The sequence below is a fragment of the Pteropus medius genome, unplaced genomic scaffold (assembly GCF_902729225.1).
Source record: "Pteropus medius unplaced genomic scaffold, Ma_sr-lr_union100, whole genome shotgun sequence".
NCBI lineage: Eukaryota > Metazoa > Chordata > Mammalia > Chiroptera > Pteropodidae > Pteropus > Pteropus medius.
In genome coordinates, this window is record NW_024344378.1 from 23,665,283 (window position 1) to 23,685,357 (window position 20,075).

The 20,075-nt window shown below is 34.6% G+C and overlaps 1 protein-coding gene across 1 annotated transcript in view; it reads left to right on the forward strand.

The window, feature by feature from the left end:
• The window catches only part of BLNK (B cell linker), a 73,516-nt gene extending 65,463 nt beyond the window's left edge, over nucleotides 1-8,053 (forward strand). Inside the window, exons 16-17 of the mRNA XM_039871647.1 lie at nucleotides 1,190-1,345; nucleotides 5,728-8,053. Coding sequence (XP_039727581.1) covers nucleotides 1,190-1,345; nucleotides 5,728-5,847 — 276 coding nt within the window. The 3' untranslated portion in view covers nucleotides 5,848-8,053. The remainder of the gene's footprint in view (nucleotides 1-1,189; nucleotides 1,346-5,727) is intronic.
• The last annotated feature ends 12,022 nt before the right edge of the window (nucleotides 8,054-20,075 follow it).

The following is a 20,075-nucleotide window of genomic DNA, read 5'->3' on the forward strand; positions in this document are numbered from 1 at the left end:
CTATCTGATGCCAATGTTATTTTCTTGCCCTTATATGTAATTTGATATTTTAGTCTGAAGGCTTTGCAGACTTTTTGTGTTTAAAGTCTAATAGTTTTACCAGAATATGTCTCTGAGTTGATTTCCAGCTCAACTTTTTCAGGTAGATAGAAGCCCTTCCAACATGTAGATTTAAGTTTTCTATTATTTCCAATTTTTTTAAAACTATAGTCTTAAAGAGTAGTTCTGTTTCATTGTTTTATTTTTCTTCTTCAAGGCCTCAAATTACATACATTTTGGACCTTTTTGTCTTTCTTTCATTCCAATCTTTCTGATCCTATTGTACTTCTTTTTTTTAAACTAACTCTCTCTCTCTCTCTCTCTCTCTCTCTCTCTTCCCCGCCTCCCACCGTCCATCTTAGTTATTTCTGTGCCTTCCTTCAGATATTTATTAAATCTTCATTTGAGGCTACTGTCCCTTTGTCATCTTATAATTTCTTCTTCATTTCTGAGGCAGGTTTGTCTTTCTTTTCATTTTCGTTCCTGAGTTTGATCAACTGTTATTGCGCTTCTTCTTCCTGATTTTTTTTCTTCATAATTTTCAAAGTTATGATTCCAGAATATTTTATAAAATATTTAACTAAATTTGGAATGTTGTATTACAGTTTATTATCTGTTTCAATATAAGTTTTTGGGGAGAGACTTTTCATCAGCTGACAAATTTTGATTCCCAATTTCTACTTTCTTCTTATAGTACTTTTGAATGGACTTGTTTGATATTTCTTTTATTCATAGGCAACTTGTGGACATGATTCCTAGTTCAAGAGTGTCCTCTAGGTTTGATCTTAATGTGTCCTTCACACATTTTAAATCCTATGAACATATCTTATTTAGTGCATCAAAAAGTACATTGATCTCATTTAAGATTTTCTATAAGTATACATTTTATACTTATATAAATAAGTACATACAAATGTATGAAAATATAAGTTTATATTTTCCATAAGTATATAGTTTACTGAAGTATTTTCTTTGAAAATAATAAAGCAAACTTATCAATAATAAGAAACATAAATAAATAAGTATATTTAGCTATATATTTTATATTTCATGTATATTTTATAATATACATATTTTTCATAAACTCATTTCTAACCTGTAGAAATATAAAAGATATTAACCATAATTATTCTTTTCTTTTAATAAACAGGATGGATCATTCCTTATTCGGAAAAGCTCTGGCCATGATTCCAAACAGCCATATACATTAGTTGTATTTTTTAATAAGCGAGTATATAATATCCCCGTGCGGTTTATTGAAGCAACAAAACAGTATGCTTTGGGCAGAAAGAAAAATGGTGAAGAGGTCAGTAATTTCTTTTTTAATTCAACTCTATAACTATGTATTGAACACAATGATATCATACGCTGTTAGATGCTAGAGATGAGGAGAAAGTATGTAAAAGTACGTAGTCCAAGTTTTGCACACATGTCATAAGTAGATAAAGAACTATGTTTGGGTAGTATATCCTATGAGGGAACAGAAAAGAGGAAAGACTGGTCTGATGTAAAAGCTACATCTTAGTCTTTTTACTCTATTACTTAGTCAGTCAGATTCAATGTTTTAGTCCAGGTAGACATAAAAAATGAAGACCGAAATGTCAAGTAGAATTACTATTGTGAAAATCAAGGTCAGTGACCAGAAAATCTAGGTCAAAAACTAGGATCTCAACTCAAATACCAAGGTACATGACCAGGGAAGTTATCAGAAGAGATGCAGAAATCTGAGTTAGACTATACCCTTGGATCAGAATGAGCTTCCAGGCCTGCAACAAGAAGAAAGCATTACAGTGGGCTTTAAATACTAATCAAACATGAACTTCAACTCCTCTTTAATCTGGACCAAACTCAATGCTTACCACATCTTTGTTTAGCCAGCTTGTTTCTGTAAGTGATACCTGAAATAAGGGCTTGAGTAATCTATGAATGCTCAATAAGGAAGTGATACTTGTTCTGGTCTTGAACTTGAATAGGTAGAATGAAAGTTGGAGGGGATGAGAAGGAGAAAAGTGGAAAAAACAATCTAAACAAAGAAAATAGCATTTTAAAAGTTCAAGTTAAGAAATATTTATTTTCAGTACTCCTTCAGAAAGAACTATACCCATTCTAAACCCAGCACTTGTTGGAAAGTGATTTGTTAGAAAGTGTCAGTTGCTGAAGTGCTGTCTTCCCCAGTAGATGAAGCCAGGGACTAGACTATGTCTTGTTCATTTCTGTATTTCCAGAACCATAGCACAATGGCTGGCTTCAGTGGATGCTTGATAAGTACTTATTAAATGAATGAATTGATTTGTTGATTGAGTACAGGCAGGAGAGTAGCATTTGTAAAACAAACTGATAATGTCTTGTGTCAATGAGTGTGCTCTTATTTTGCTTTTTAAAAATTTGTGGTAAAAAAATCATAAAAATTACCATATTAAGCATTTTAAGTGTACAGCTTAGTAGTGTTAAGTATATTTACAATGTTGTGAAACAGATCTCCAGAACTTTCTATCTTGCATATCTTAAACTCTATACTCATTGAACAACAACTCTCCTTTTCCCAATTCCCTGTAGTCCTTGGCCACCACCATTTTATTTTCTATTTCTATGAATTTGACTATTATAGATGCCTCATAGAAGTGGAATCATACAATGTTTGTCTTTTTGTGACTGGCTTTTTTCACATAGCATAATATCCTGAAGGTTCATCCATGTTGTAGATGTGACAGGATTTCTTGCTTTTTTGAAGCTATAGTATTATATACCACATTCTGTTTATCAATTCACCTGCCAATGGACATTTGGGTTGCTTCTACCTCTTGGCTATTGTAAATGCTGCTGCTATGAACATGGGTGTGTAGATAACTCTTTGAGACTGCTTTCAACTCTTCTGGATATATATCCAGAAGTTGAATTGCTGGATTATATGGTAGTTCTATTTTTAATTTTCTGAGGAACCACCATGTTGTTTTCCATAGTAATTATGTCATTTTACAATCTTACCAGCAATGCACAAGGGATCCAACTTTTCCATGTACCTGCCAACACTAGCTATCCTAGTGGGTGCAAGAGGATATCTCATGGTTTTGATTTGCATTTATCTGATGGTTAGTAATGTTGAGCATTTTTTCATATGTTTGGTGGCCATTTGCATATTACCTTTGAAGAAATGTCTATTCAAGTCCTTTGTGCATTTTTAAATTTGGTTATTTGATCTTTTGTTGTTGAGTTGTAGGAGTTCTTTATTATTCTGGAATATTAACCCCTTATCAGATTCGGATTGTTAGAAAATGCAAAACTCTTGAATCTGAAAACACAAACCCTGATCAAGATCAAACTTGAGTTTTAAAATATAGATTGTATTATCAGTTAACATCAGTTAAACTTTAACTGAACTGTCTGCTTTTCTCTACTCAAAAAAAACTTCATTCTCACTGAAACCTTTATCTGACAAATCTTTTAAAATAAATGTTCCTAATAGTAATAATCAGTGGTAGGAGATGGTGGTGATCCTAGTAGGACAGAGTGACTTTGGATGGATGGTTTCAATGTAAAGCCTCCCCAGGGGTACAGTACTTCTATGAGGCTTAAGGGTGGGTGAGGGAGCTGTCCTGTTTAGAGGTCCTGAAATTCTCTCACATAAATACCAAGCTCTAAGAAGGCCTCTAAACTTGCTTGTCTTGCTAGGAAACTCATAAACAGAGATTCTTCTTGGCCTAAAGAATCTTCATCCTTACCTCCAAATGAATAGATAGAGCTTTAGCTCACTCCCCACATATCCAGCCTATGTATATCAAAATAAATAGTATATTATAATTGCATCTGGAAGTACTGTCAGAGTCCATTAAAATTCTTACTTCAATTGTCTATAATAAAAAGATTATTTATCTCATATACTGAGCATCTAAATGGAAAATGAAAACTTTAGTTATATAATGTCAACTATGCGGATATTTTGAAAAATTTGTTAGTCTGTATTTGTGCTTGGGTGCATATGGGTAGAAAAAGTAACCAGTTGATTAACTGTTTAACTTTTTTATGCAACTGCTTTGGCATTGTATAGATACAGTATTGAGTAATTCAACAGTTTTGATAGCTGTTTGCTTTATTTTATTGACCATAAGATTTTGAGTTATTAAACAAGTTGTTTTTCCGTCCATGTATGAATATCTCAAATACACTATCTTAGTCTAGATAGAATAAAAGAGCACTGAAGGGAAATCAAACTAAGTTATGCTCAATTCTTCATGCAATTAAATAAAAAATTTGCTTCAACACCACCCCCTACTTCAAACATTTCAACTCCCTTCTTCAAACATTAAACCCTGAACACTATAATAAAGCAATAATCAAAAATATTTAGGGACTAGAAGGATAGAATGAGATGGTTGTTTGTATTAATATAGCAACCTTCACTTATGTTTCCTGTGTTCATAACACACTTTTCCCATTGGAATCCACTTCAAAAAGGTTGTGCTATTTCATTTCCTGGTTCTTTAGTCCATAAATTAACTTCTAGCTGCATCAGTTTAACAACATGCTATGCCAAACAAACAGAATGAATGTCTTTATGAATATCATAAAAGAATTTCATTGGCAATCACAAAAGAGCTGACTGATTGAAGAGAAATAAAGACTAAAGATATTCAAAGGTCCCTGTCTCTCACCTCTCCTCCCTGACTAATATTCCAGTAACCAATTATCTAAAAGACAACTGGTATTTCATTTGAAAAAGTTGACCAGTATTCTGAATACTTTGCTATATTTGAAATATAGATATTTAGAAGCTATTCAAATAATTAACAAAGGTATTTAAAATTTTTTTATTCCAGATGTTTGTCTTTACTTAAAAAATTAAAAGACAATAAAATAAATTGGTGATAATTGCTAAATTTGTGGAACCATTACAAAACAATTCCTACTTTTTAAAAAATGTCTCTAAATGTATTTATTTGATGACTGAGAGCTTGTATTGCTTTTGCATAATCAATGCATTTGATTTCATGGTCTGTTACATTTATTTTATCTTTCATTTAAAACATTGATCATTTTTCAGAAAAAATATGATAACCTTAAATTAAAATCTACAGAGAATATTAATTAACATATGGAAAATAAATATGTATGGCAAGAGCCTAGTATGCAATACCATTATTAATTTAGGCATTCATTTAGCTCTAAACTTACTGGGTACCAAAGCAAAAATTGAAATATGAGGGTTTATAAATTTGTTATTATTTATTCAAAAATGAAAACAAAAACAAAAACATGAATTAATCTTGGAAACAACTCTTTCCTAACACTAAATTCTAAGGTTAATTTATTATATCAGTATTTGTATCTAATACTATGCAACCTAACAGTAAATAATAAAGAGAAATTTGATGTTTGACAGTTTTACACTTGACACTAAATAAAAAAGAAAATATTAAAATATTATACCATACTCAATGAAGTAATTTCTCTAAATAGTTACAATAATTGAAGCTGTCAGTTGTCTTTTTAGTCTTACTGAATATCTGAAATGCCAAAATCTGCCACCTCGAAAGTTATAGTCTTTGTTAAATTAGACATTTTTTCGGTAGAATGTCATTTGGTAGAATGTTTGAGTTGACTAACTTAAGAAAGTGAGAGAAGATGGGAGGAGTGGAGCTCAAAGTTAACACAAATGCCAATGTATAATTTATCTATGTTTTCTTGCTCTAGTACTTTGGAAGTGTTGCTGAAATTATCAAGAATCATCAACATAGTCCCCTGGTTCTTATCGACAATCAGAATAACACAAAAGATTCCACAAGATTAAAATATGCAGTCAAAGTTTTATAATTTTTTTAAAAGGAGGTCAACATCATTGCTTCAGACATTTCCCTATTTCTACTTTTAAGAAAAAGTCCCAAGCTTCATATTTTGGATTATGAATCATCTAGTAATACAAGAGAAGATGGAGGCAGCTATTGAGGTGGTCATCCATTTATCAGAAGCTCACATGAACCGATGAACTGTTAATATCTGGTGAGGTTGAATTATCATGCTATTAACATTCTCCAAATAAATGTCTTTATTTAAAAGAAATGAGTGTAAAGTATTTTTAGTCATGTGAGAAAATAACTCTCTGTTTTCAAAATAAGAAAGTAATAATCTTAGATAAAACAAAGCTGCTGGAAGTATAGGCCACCACAATAGTTACTGGTGCACTAATGTAACTAGGATATCTACTGTCAATGCTTGACAATTATGTCTTGGTTAAATTTTTATTTGTAGAAATTAAAATATAGATAATGTATGATAGTTATAAATGCAGATAAGGAGGATGTATGGTTCCTTCTTATGAGTGCTTCCAATGATGGGAGATGTATATAGATATGACCTTTGTAGATGTTCTTGTCCATGATTATGTTGTTAGCTTTGCTTATTAAAAATAATTGCTCTCTTTGATCTGCATGTCTATTCAATGGACCTAAACTTGATATGAGGTTCAAAGTAGTATGACAGCAAAACGAGACTAAAAGACTAGGGCAGCATCCCATAGAACAAAGGCAGGAAAGCAAACATTGATAAACACTAAGGAATAAAAGAGATACCATGTGAGCAGCCATATCCAAGTTCTTAGATCATCCCAGAATATATTATACATTGTTACATCAAAGCTTTTTATTCTACTTGTACTTTAGACAGCATTGAAATGGTAAAGCAGCTAATTAAATCTAATAATTAAGTGAGGAATGTACTTGATCACTGAATAAGACAGCAATCTCTGAAAAAATTTTGAAAAGCTAGAAGGTAATGATTTTAGAGTAACTCACAGACTCACTTATAAGGATAACTGTATTTTTAAATGTCGTATACTGTCATGATTACTATTTATGATACAAATTGTACCGAATTGTATTCCCCAAAAAAGACATGTTGAAGTCTTGACCCACACAGTACATCAGAATGTGACCTTATGGGGTATTTACAGATGTAGTTAAATTAAGATGAAGTTATATGATGGATCCTAATCCAATATGACTGGTGTCCTTATAAAAGGAGGGAATTTGGACACAAACAAAGGGAAGACTAAATGAAGAGGTACCTGGGGAGAATTCTATGTAAAGACAGAGGATTGGAGTGATGCATTTATAAGCCTAGGAGTGCTTAAGATTGCCAGTAAACCACCAGAAGCTAGGAAGAGGCAAGGAAGGGCTGCCCTACAGGTTTCAGAGGGAACATGGTCCTGTGGACACCATGATTTCAGATCTGTAGTCTCCAGAACTGGGAGACCATAAATTTCTGTTTTTAAGTCATCCCATTAGTAGTACTTAATTATGTTAGCACTAGGAAACTAATATAATCCACATACATTTTTGACAATAAAATCAGATTGAAATGAGTTTTGAAAATTTTATTTGGAAATCTTTTTTTTTTTTCCTTCTAGGAAAACCATAGAACCATTTATAATGTACTAGAAGAGATAACTTACAATTTAAAGAAAATGAGTCCATCTTTTATAAAGCAAAACATTCATTTGTAGTGTGAAATGTGAATTTTCTAGTTCATCAGTTTTCCTCAGTGTTATATGAAATTATTTTCAACTTAAGTAAATCTTCACTAATTCTTTTTGCTACAGTGATCCTGGCTCCATAACAAACTCTTGCACCCCATCCCCACTCTCCTCCCACAAGTGGCCTGCTCCAGCTGGGTGAAAGAACATAGCCATGAGATTATACTAATCCATAATTAGTTGATATTGAGCACTGCTGGGCTGGATTTCTTGAAACAGAGGTTAGGAGAATTTCTAGGTGATTAAGTCAGTCTCTGCCAAGGGATCCACTCCTTCCCAAAACTGGGAGAAACACTCAATCCAAGATAGCAGTCTTTCCCCACCACCTCATACTATAAGTAGTCTGTGAATGATTCTTCAAATAAGCCCACCTATAAGTATTTTTGAACATTTAATAATTTTAATTGAATCTCAGGAAACTCCCAAATATTTCTCTACATTCATGGTTATTAATCTTTTAGTCATCACAAAATTCTCTGAGAATCTGATGAGAGCTATGGGCCTTTGCCCCAAGCATTTATGCATTTATGCATACACACAAAAGCATTTATGCATACACACAAAATCTCATCCAGCTTCATGAGATATCTGGGCCTCTAGGGCCTATCCATGGCCAAGACTAAGGACACTTGTCTTACATCTTCTTAAATTTCAAAGCATCAATATGGACATACTATTCTACTAAAGTAACTTCATTGGCTGAGAAGCAGGATGACCCTAAAAGTAACTTCATTAGCTGAGAAGCAGGATACTACTGTGGTTTAGTGCAAGGGCTTGAGAGTGAATTGCCTCAATCTCTGCTTCTAATCCAAAGTCCACTAATAACAGGTTGTATGAACTTGGACAAGTTATTTGTCTTGGTTTTCTCATTTATAAGATGGAGAATGATAATGCAACCTACCTTACAGGGTTGTACAATGAGTACATTAAATATCATAAAATTTAAAGTGTTATTATTCTTTCATTCAACCAGCCAATATTGTCATATGTCTATCAATTTGTACATCAGGCAGACAAAATGCTTAAATAATCTCAAGTCTTTGAAGGTATCTAAATAGCTCATCAAATATATTTTTAAATCAGAGTTATCATTTTATAAAAATATCAAACAGAACTTTTATCCAGGATGACTATTGTACTGGAAATAATGACATACATTAGAATAACCATTGAAGAAAAATAAAATGTATATAGAATAAAATTTCCTACTCAAAAGCATTTACCTGTTGTCTCAAGTAAAATATAGAACTTTTTTGTCTTACCTTTTATCCTTTTCTTACCTATAAATGGGCCAGTTAGGCCTAGATATTAATCATGCTTTCTCTGTCCCTTACTAGCTGTATAGTCTTGGACAAAGTACTCAATGAATTTGTTTTCTCATTTACTTTGCAGAGCTTTTATGAGAATAATATATACAAATACCTAGGACATAATAGGTCTCAACAAATGGCAAACACCATAGCTGAAGCTTCAAATATCCCACTTGTAAGTCTAGAGGCAAAGGACACAATTTGAAGATTATTGTCATAAATCTGTTGTGAGAAGACACGGGCCTAAACTATGGTAGTGACCGGGCTCTACAAAGAAACAGATATCAGGGAAATGTCTAAGGATTAACACAGAAAATTAACTGACTGCATATTGGGGATAGAGGAGAAATGTAAGTTCATACTGACTCCACTGTTTCAAGCCTAGGTAACTGGAAGAGTTTCATGTTGCTTCTCGAATCTTTGGACTTATATTTTTCATTCATTTAAAAAAAAATTTTGAATCATTATCCCTTCAAATATATTTTCTATCCTTCTCCTCCCCTTCTGGGACTCCAGTCACATGAATGTCCTAATACTTGATATTGCCCCACATTGTGGCAGTCGTGGAGGTGTACTGCTTGGATCTCCCATCAAGAAAAATCTTAGCATTCACCTTTGAGTTGGGCAATTAGCAGATAGCTTTTAGCTGTTAGTGCCTTCAGAATCTACACTGAGGTCTGAGCCAACTTTATTCTCTTCCTAAGCAGCCCTCAGTCTGGTCATTTCTGTCCAACATAGAACTCCTTTAATGGACAGTTTTGATTTGAAGCACCCATTGGGTTGGCTGACTTTATCAGTGATGCATGGCAGTCTGAGGCTCTCTATACCCAAATCTGCTTCCACTCATCAATCCTTTTCTTTCACCATTATCAGATCTGCATGATGATCTGAAGATTTTTCTTATTCAGTCTTGCTTCCTCCCCTTTAATCTTTCCAAGACTTTACTGCCTAATAAATCTCTTGCACTCCAAACTCCATCTCAGCATCTTCTCCCCAGAAAACCCAACTGATAAAGTTAGTGCCAGGAGTTGTCCAAGACAGTAGGCAGTGAGATTGGGTCTTTGGACCAGATTACTCACCACCCAGCTGGCAATGAAGACCCAATCCTGGGGATCTTTGAGGCATGAGCCATCCTTGGTGCAAAGTGGTAACTCAATTGCTAATCTCATGCAATGGAAGAGAAGGAAAAGATAAAGACTAAACTCAGGATTTAATACAGTTGTTGAGCTGCAAAGATAATTTAATGCTAAACCAAGACAGATCTGTTATGCCAAGATCAGAGTCCTAGTTCAGAAATCCTGGGGCCCTGACAGATGTGATGAGCATATCTGGTAATGAATGGTGGTGAATCCATCATTGGTGGTGGATTCCAGCATTTATAATTGGTGGTGGAAGCCACCAACTATTTGGCTTCAGAGACTCCTCTGAACCCCCGGAGTCTGCAGAGATGCCTCCTCTCATTAAGAACTAGCACTCTGCCTTTATGGAAAGATACTGCAGAGGCCTCTCTCCTGAAAGGCAACAGAAATCCCTCTTAGGATATGCTCCCACTGCCTGTCCTGGCTGTCAGGCCAACAACTAAGTTAAATTGCAGCATGAACCAGCTATGCATGTGGTAGGCCTGCCAAGGGGAAAAAAATAAATCCTGAGGGAGATTGAAGAATTAGGTACCATGTACTGGCAGGAGCTAAGAAAGTATCAGACTGGATTTTGAGAATGTTTGAGCAAAGGAACCAGGATATAAGACTGAATAAGGAAGAATTTATTAACTTAAGGGCACTTCTCAGGATACAGGATTAAAGACCCCTAGCAAAGACCCTAGGAGATGGTGCAAACTCATTGAGAGGCTCCTTGAAGACTAGAGAAAGTGATGACCTTCACTGACTGAGGCTGAGATGCCTGAATTGCTATGGTGGAGGAAAAAATTTAAAACCTCGGGAAGTGAGCATGCTGGAATGGATATATTATGTATAGGCAGAAGACTCATCAGAGAACAAGTTCCGAAGGGCAAGTGTGTTCCAGAGGACAAGTGTGTTCACCAAGTATGTTCCAGAGGACAAGTGTGTTCACCAAGACCATCAGAAATACACCAGTAAGAGGAGAACTAAGAAGTTCACTAGTGCCCTGCTCTGCCAGCCAGGTCTAATGGTAGCTAGGGCTAACGTTCATAAACCCTCACACATTGATAGCAGCACTTAAGAAGCCAGGCGTCTCAATTATAACAATTGGAACATCTGGGTACAGTCAAGGGTGCTTGACTCACCCTTGAATAAGGTTAACAGAACATGGCAACCACTGAGGCAGAATGTGGGCAGCCAATGAGTGCTGTTTAATATATATATATATATATATATTAAACATATATATATATATATATATATATCCCTTCCTGATTCCAGTGAAATTTTTTTCCCATCAGTGGATTAGGGAAGCCCAGTAACAATCACTATCCAGTGAGTTTCTCAGACACTTTGCCGACCAGTTCTGGCCTGTAGCACCCTCCACTGAGCTTTTCTGCCACCCTCCAGGCCAGTGCTCACCAGTGAATTTATCTAAATCACCCTGTAGGCTCCAGCTTGGCCACATCTTCCAGTGAGTTTCTCTGGTACTCAGTGGTGCAACTTCTTGTGGACCAGTTCAAGGCTGCCCACAGCTTCCAGTGAGTTTCTTGTATACAGCAGACCAGCTCTAGCTAACCAGCACCCTCCAATGAGTTTTACAGACACTGGATTGACTACTCCTAACGACTAGCTCAGGTCTGCACCCTCTGGCAAAATTCTTCACTATCATCAGCTTGAATGTACCTGTGGCAGCTACAACCTCTTCGATAAGGCCTGAATCTCAGACTAGGGGTTAGGGAGTCCTATTCTAAGTGCTTAGTTTCTTCCTTGTTTAGTTTCTCTCAATCCTAAAATAGTAGCTGATTACTACATTTGCTATTCCTGTATTCCTTAGCATCTAATTTCCCCCTTCTGATAGTTAACCAACTTTTACTAGTTGATAATTTTAATGGCATTATTGATGTAATTCACATACTGTAAAATTCCCCCACTTGACAATATAATTCGGTGAGTTTTGCTATATTCAGAATTGTGCAACCATCACCACAATCTGTTTGTAACATTCTCACCTCAAGAAGTAACTCCATACCCATAACCAGACACTCTCCATTCCATACCAACTTCCATCATAGTCAACAACTAACCTATTTTGTCTCTATAGACTGGCATCCTCTTGACACTTCATATGAATGGAATTATACAATATGTGGTCCTTTGTGACTGACTTCTTTCACTTAGCTTAATATTTTCAAGGTTCACCCATAGTATAACATGTATCAGTACTCCATTTCTCCTTATTGCTAAATAATACATTATATAGACATTCCATATTTTGTTTATCCATTCATCAGTTGATGGGTATTTGAGTTATTTCCACTATGTGGCTACTATGAATAATACTGCTATAAACATTTGTGCACAAGTTTTTGAGTGGATACATGTTTTTCATTTCTTTTGGGTACATATCTAGAAGTGGAATTATTGTCATATGGTAGCAATGTTTAACAGTTTGAGGAATGCCCAACTGTTACCTAAAGTGACTGAACCATTTTACATTCTGACCTACAATGTTTAAGAGTTCTAGTTTCTCTACATACTCACCAGCATTCGTAATTTTCTGTCTTTTTGATTATACTCATCCTAAAAGATATGAAGTGGTATCTCATTGTGGTTTCTTTTGCATTTCCCTAACAACTAAAGATATTAAGTATCTTTTCATGTGGTTATTAGCTATTTGTATATCTTCTTGGACGAAATGTGTAGTCAAATCTTTTCACCATTTTTAATTGAGTTGTATTTTTACTTTTGAGTTGTGATCATTTTTATATATTCTGGGTACAATTCCTATATCAGATAAATGATTTAAAAATATTTTCTCACATTCTGTAGGTTGTCTTTTTCACTTTCTTGAGTTCTTTAAAACACAAAAGTTTTTCATTTTAATAAATTCCAGTGTATGTATTTTTTTAATTGTTTGTGCTCTTGGTGTCTTAATAAATAGTTCTCTAATTCAAGGTCACAAAGATTTACACCTATGTTTCTTTCTAATATTTTTATAGTTTTGTCTCTAACATTTAGGTCTTTGATCCATTTTGAATTAACTTTTATGCATGGCATGAGGTATGTGTCTAAATGTATTCTTTTGCACATGGATATCCAGTTGTCCCAGCAGCATTTGTTAAAAGAGTATACTTTGCACTCTGAACTGACTTGGCATTCTGATCAAAAATCAATTGGTTTATTTCTAGATTCTCAATTCTATTCCATTGTTCAATATGCCTATTTTTATGTCAGTACTACACTGTCTTGATTGAAGTAGATTTGTGGTATGTTTAAAAGGAGGAAGTATGAGTTTTCCAACTTCTTTCTTTTCTAAATTGTTTTGGCTATTCTGGATCCCTTGTCTCTCCATATGAATTTTCGAATCAGCTTGTCAGTTTCTGCAAAAAAAAAAAAAGGTAGCTGGACTTTGACAGGAATTGCATTGAATCTGTGGTTCAATTTGGGGAGTATTGCCACCTTGGCAATATTAAGTCTTCTGATCTATGAACATGGGATGTCTCTTCTTTAATTTCTTTCAACAATGATTCGTAGTTTCTGTGTAAAACTCTTGCATTTCTTTTGTTAAATTTATTCCTAAGTACTTTATTCCTTTAAAGCCATTGAAGATAGAATTTTTTTAACTTCATTTTAGAATTGTTCATTGCTAATGTATTACAGTAGAATTAACTTTTTCTATTGACCTTGTATTCTGCACCCTTGCTGATTTCATTTATTAGTTGAGTATTTTTCATAGGTTCTTTAGAATTTTCTATATATAAGATCATATCATCTAAAAATAGAGATATTTTTAATTCTTTCTTTCTCATCGAAATGCCTCTTTTTAATTTGCCTAACTGCCCTGACTAGAATCACCAGTACAATATTTAATAGAAGCAGTAAAAGTGGACATCTTTTCTTGTTCCTGATCTTAAAGGAAAAGTTCTATTTTTCACGTTTAAGTTTGTTGTTAGCCATAGTCCTGAAAATTAAAGCTCCCATTCCTGGTAACAGAGGGTACAGAATACAACTTATTCACAAAGAATTGCAATTATTTGTTTTGACAGGTCTGATAACTTCCTAGTAGACTGGCTTTGTTATGAATTGAAGCTGGGCCAGAGCTAAAGCTGCTACCTAGGGGCAATGTTGAAAACATTAACAGGCAAATGTTTTAGTCACTGCTGCCTGAGGTGATAGATAACATTTGAGGCAAGCCATATACCAGCCAAAAAGCTATGGAGGAAAGGCTGGGGAATGAGATGCCCAAAGGCGCTTTGTAAAGCTCCAACATATTTCTGGGAATCTAGAAGCTACAAGCATGCCAGGACGGTGTGGAAAGACATGAGAAGGCTCTAAGCTGTCATCTACTCTGACCTGGAGGCTCTGCAAAAGTAGAATGTGAAGGCTAAGGAAGAGTTGTAAACTGCCTGGCTGAGTGTTGAATGTACACTACAAAAACAAACAGAGTCCCTTGGAAAACACTTAAAGTTTTTTTCATTTGCAGTATTTAAGGAAATCTTTGTCCAGTTATTAGCTAACCATTAAGCCAAAATAACAGAGACTTTGGTGGTCATACCTGACAAAGAATGCAGACTTAAAATTAACTCAGAAAGGTTACTAACAAACAAGTACAACAAGGAGCAACAACAAACCCTGGGGGAGGAAGTGGGGCAGAGGTTGAGAATCTAATTTTCAGAGATGCCATCGTATAATATTTTAAATGTCCTCTTTTCCACAACAACAACAACAACAACAAAATACAAAGCATGTAAAGAAAAAGGAAAGTATTGCTTATATACAGAAGGGGAGCAATCAATAGAAATCCTGAGAAAGCCTAAGCTTTACATTTTCTAAACAAAGACTTTAATTTAGTATTTTAAATATGGTCAAAGAGCTAAAGGAAACGAAACAAAAAATGGTAGGAAAGTAAGAGAATGATGTCTCAGCAAAATACAGAAGGTACATAAATATAAGTTGTGAACAGAACTATTAATTCTAGAACTTTCTATTACACAGTTAAAAAGTACAATAACTGAAGTGAAAAATTCCCCAGAGGGGCTCAGCGACAGATTTAATCAAGAGAAAAAACCCATAAACTTAAAGATAGGTTAATTGACATTGTCCAGTTTGAGAAAAAGAAAGAAAAACAGAACAAAACAAAAATGAAGAGAAATGAACAGAGACTCAGAGACCTGTGGGACAAGCATTACAGCATAAACATAATGTGAATGCCAGAAGGAGAGAAGAAAAAAAGGCATCGGAAAGAATATTTGAAGAAATAATAACCAAAAACTCCCCAAATTTGGTGAAAAACATTTATCTACCAACTCACAAAGCTCTAGGAAGTATCTACCAAGTAGGAAAAAATCAAAGATAAGCACACCTGACATATCATAATCAAATAGTTGAAAGACAAAGAGAGAATCCTGAAAGTAGCGAGAGAGTGACTCACTACATATCAGGGGACCTCAATAATATTAACAGCTAGCTGATTTCTCATCAGAAACCATGGACGCCAGATGATACAGTCAAAGTGCTGAATGGGTAAAAAAAAAAAAAAGAAGCCAATCAAGAATTCTATATTCAGGAAAACTACCCTTCAAAAAGGAAGGGAAAATGACGAAGACATTCCTGGATAATTCTCATCGCTAGCAGACCTGTCCTACCTACCCCAAAAAAAAAAAAAAAAAGCTACAGGGAGTGCTTCGGGATCAAAGGACACTAGACAGTAACTAAAATCCACACAAAGCAATATAGAACTAATAAAGGTAAATATAAACTCCAGCAAAGGTAAATATAAAAGACAAAGTAAAATGAATTCTTTATCTGTAACTTCCGCCTCATAATTTAAAAAACAAATACATAAAGCAATAATTATAAATCTATGTTGATGGGCACACAATTTTTAAAGATATAATTTATGACAATAACAGCGGAGGGGAGGGAATGAAGCTATATAAGGCAAAGTTTTTGTTTATTATTTAAATTGATATTGATCCAAACTAGATGAAATAGATTAGCTCTACAATTTGTTCTACTAAAAATTCTAAGTATCCTTTCTTGTCTATTTTTAATTTTTTCATTTGTAATTTTGGTGTCATATCTAAGGTTTTCCCTAAAGAAAGGTCACAACTAATTACTTCCACGTTTCTTCTACAAATTTCATAGTTTTTGCTAACTTTTTTATGATCCATTTTAAGTCAACTTTTTATGTATATAGTGTAAGGAAAGACTGTTTTTCTTCATTCTTTTGTCTGTCTGTGCTTCAGATTTCATATTCTCTACCAACTTATCCTTAGGTTTGCTGATTCCTCTACTAGTTTAAATCTACTGTTGAGCCACTATAGTAAATTTTTACTTCAGTTATTGTACATTTCACCTCCAGAATTTTCTTTAGTTCTTTCTTGATAATTTTTTTAAATTTATATTTCCTATATGATGAGACATCGTCAGTATACTTTCCTTTAGGTCTTTCAACAAACAGATTTATAATAGCTGCTTAACATTTAGCCTACATCTAGTACTCCTCAAAGGAAGTTCCTATTACCTGCAAAAGTAAAGTGTCACACTTTACTTTTTTTTTTGAATGTCTCATAATTTTGTGATGAAAATTGGCCACTTTAGGTAACATTTTGTAGGATCTCTGCATACTGGCCCTCCTCCCTAACTCTGGACTTTTTATTTAGTGACTTGGTTGGACTTATCCTTCAAGTCTACCCTCACAGTGCGCAACCTCTGATATTACTGTTCAACTTGTTTCCCTATTGTTTTTTTATTATTAAATCTGACTTCCTAGGGGTTGTTTCTGAGTCAGCACCATTTGGTGATCAGCACCATAGGTGTCTTTAAGCACTCTGAATCAGAGATTTATACCGTTTACCACTGGATCTATGTGTGGCTTGGAGACTGTTTTCACTATCTACAGTTTACAAGTTTTGCCCTACATTCAGCCAGGGACTTGTAGCTCAGAAGTTCCCCCTCTCATTGCTCCTATGTGGTTGCAGCCTTGAGTATGCACACATTCTTTCTGACCTCAAGGGATTTCTGTGGCTGGTATCGGTATCAACAACAACTGTTAGCCTCCACTAATTCTTAGCTGATTGCTCTATTGTTTTCAAAATACCCTGGGATATAAACTGCTCCAGTCTGTACCATATAGTCAGTCCTCTTGTAATAGGCAGTGTGTTTTCAAGTCTTTGAAGCTCACTCCAACCATCCCCTGAACAGAACCGCTATGCCTTTGTGCTATGGAGTACGTTGAGCGTGGGGTGTTGGGACACTAGCACTTCACTGAATGTATCCTGGGATCCTCCCTGCAGAACAGCTGTGTTGGAGGTTGGGGGTAGGCACGAGGGAGAATCTCCTGCCACCTTCCAGTATGGATCTATATCCCAGAACCAGGGAGGATGGATATACCAGTTTCACCAGCTGCTAAATACACACAGAATACCACTTCTGCCCCCAGAAAGCTGGGAGAAATGCAAGCTGCTACTTTGCTGCCACACCCACCAGGGCAGATCTCTTACAACAGAGGTGTGTGGGAAAGGGGGCCTGTACCATTCAGTAGCTGCCCTGCCCTGATTCTCTTCATATTGCAGGAGCTGGGAGTGAGGGAATGATCACTACTAACCAGCTTCCACCACCCACTTGATATGCCTTCTGTGGGACACAGGTGTGGAAAATGAGATCTACCAAACGGGTTTATTTAACCTTACACCCAGAAATACTGTATACTTCCCAGTTAAGTTTTGTGGGTTGCTTTGGGCATCTTCAAACTTTTATTATTCTGACTCTTATTATAAATGGGTCTTTTTGTTTCCTAAATAATTACTGTTACGTGTTCAGGACAAGCTAATTTTCAGTGTATCACTTCAGATTTTTACAACATTGAAATCAAGTCATTTGCAAATGGTATTTTGTTCTCTCCAAGTTTTTCATTTTGCTTTCCTATCCTTTTATATTATCATGAAATAATTGATAACAGGTATCTATGTTTCACTCCTTAATTGAAAGAAACAATTCGAGTTGCAACCTGAACATAACCTCAACTTTGGTTGACTCTAAAAAGTATTAAAAAAGAATTCTTCTTTTAACATATTATAACTGTCTTTACTAAGAATGAGTATTTTTCTCTAAGTATATTCTTGGTATTGACTAAAATCATGATTTTTTAAATTGATTTACATTACATTCTTCCTACACTACACTATTAACTCAAGTTTACACTGTCATAATAATGGCATGTATTTTTTAAATATTCTTAAAGTGGGGGTATTTATTAACAAAAGCACTTTTAGACAGAATTAGTCAAAAAATAATTCAAAGACTGTCTAACATCTCTTCCAAGATACTACTTCTCAATTGTCCAGTTATTAAGGGAAGGATACTTGAATAGATGAACACCAAAATCAACTAAGCTGATCCTATTTCAACTCTCCATTATAGGTAAAGTTTTCTGCTAATGCCACCCTCCTAACTAGCAACAAATAATGTCTCACCAGATGAGATCCTCAACAGTCAAGAACTTTGTGAAAACAAGGACCCTAACAAATGGCTAAGGCAAAATACAAAGCCAATACCCCAACACAAATGGGGCATATCCCAAGTTAACAGGTAAGCAGGTGTCAGTGGTGAAAAGGAATTGCTTATTTAAAAAAAAAAAAAAATTAGTTGTATAGAATTAATAGAATGTTTTCAGCTCACCTCCATTCTCTCCCATCCCAAGAATTTCTATTATATTTTCTTAACAGCTATTTCGAGTCACTAAAAGAACTAGTATCTATTTCTCATCTAACCTGAACATAAATTCTCACAGCAATGTCCTCTATAAGCTGCATTACCCTTGGCACACAAATGACCTATCTACTTTACTCAGTCATCATTTTCACTACAATTTACATGCTCTTCACTTTTAAATAAACACTACTTTGGTAACTTTACATACATACATTTTAGTTATAAAGTACACTTTGTGACTTTATACAGCTGGTGTACATCATAAGAAACTATCAAACTTGTTAATAAAACTCCCACTTTAAAAGCAGAATTTTGATAGCAAAGGTTGATACAACTATTTGGTGGGCTAAATTTGGCCCAATGCCTATTTTTAAAAATGAAGGTTTTTTTCAAAAACACAGCCACTCATTCATTAGTGTATTGTCTATGGCTATTTCTGCATTACGACAGTTGAGTAGTTATGATAGACTTAAGTGGCCTACAAAGCCTAAGTTATTTACTGACACTTTACTAAAAACTTCAATGACCCCTTAACAAAACTTTTCATAAAAACTATTTAATTTCAACCTGTACTATTGCTTATTAAAATAGAAAGGTAAATGCTTTAACAATTAAACTAATTTTTAAGTGAATACCAAATAATGAGGCCCATGTTAACGGAGATGGACAATGGAAAAATGAAACCAATTCTTGACCCGGAAGTTGAATTGTACAAATAAAACTCTTCCAGTTGTAAAAAGTGCCTCAAACTACTGACTATACTTTGGAAAGCAACCTTTAGCTCACTTTCAGCTGAGAGAGAAAAAAAAAGGATAAAGGGTTTTGTTTTCAGATTTTCTGCTCTGGCCATAAAGCAGCTCCAAGCAGGTTTGCCTCCTTTGTTAACCTAACAAAGTCAGAAAATGTACTAACTAGAGTATCTGAGGCATGATGTATTGAAATGCCTTTTAAAACTTTAAGACAAAAGGCATGTATCAGAAAATATTTTTTTACTGGTACTGCTGTTTTGAAATGTATTTGTATAGTGCTGCAAACTCTGGCAAGATGGTTCTTTCTCTCTTCTCTATTTATAGAAGGTGATGCACTGTAATAGATCTATCCATAACAGAGCATTTCAATTTTATTGTTGTTAGGATACTGAAGAGCAAAAGCCTCTCTATGGGTTTCCTTATCAGCACAACCATAGTAAAATTGTAGTAAATGTTACTCTTCTCAAACAAAATTTCAAAATTTCACCTGTGATTTTGGGGGCAAAAAATTCCCACACTTTATTTTGCATAGTTCACTAGAAGAAAAGAACTTTGGAATCTAAATATTTCTCATTAGAATAAAATTCCCATTCGATTTTACCACAGTAAAAAAAAA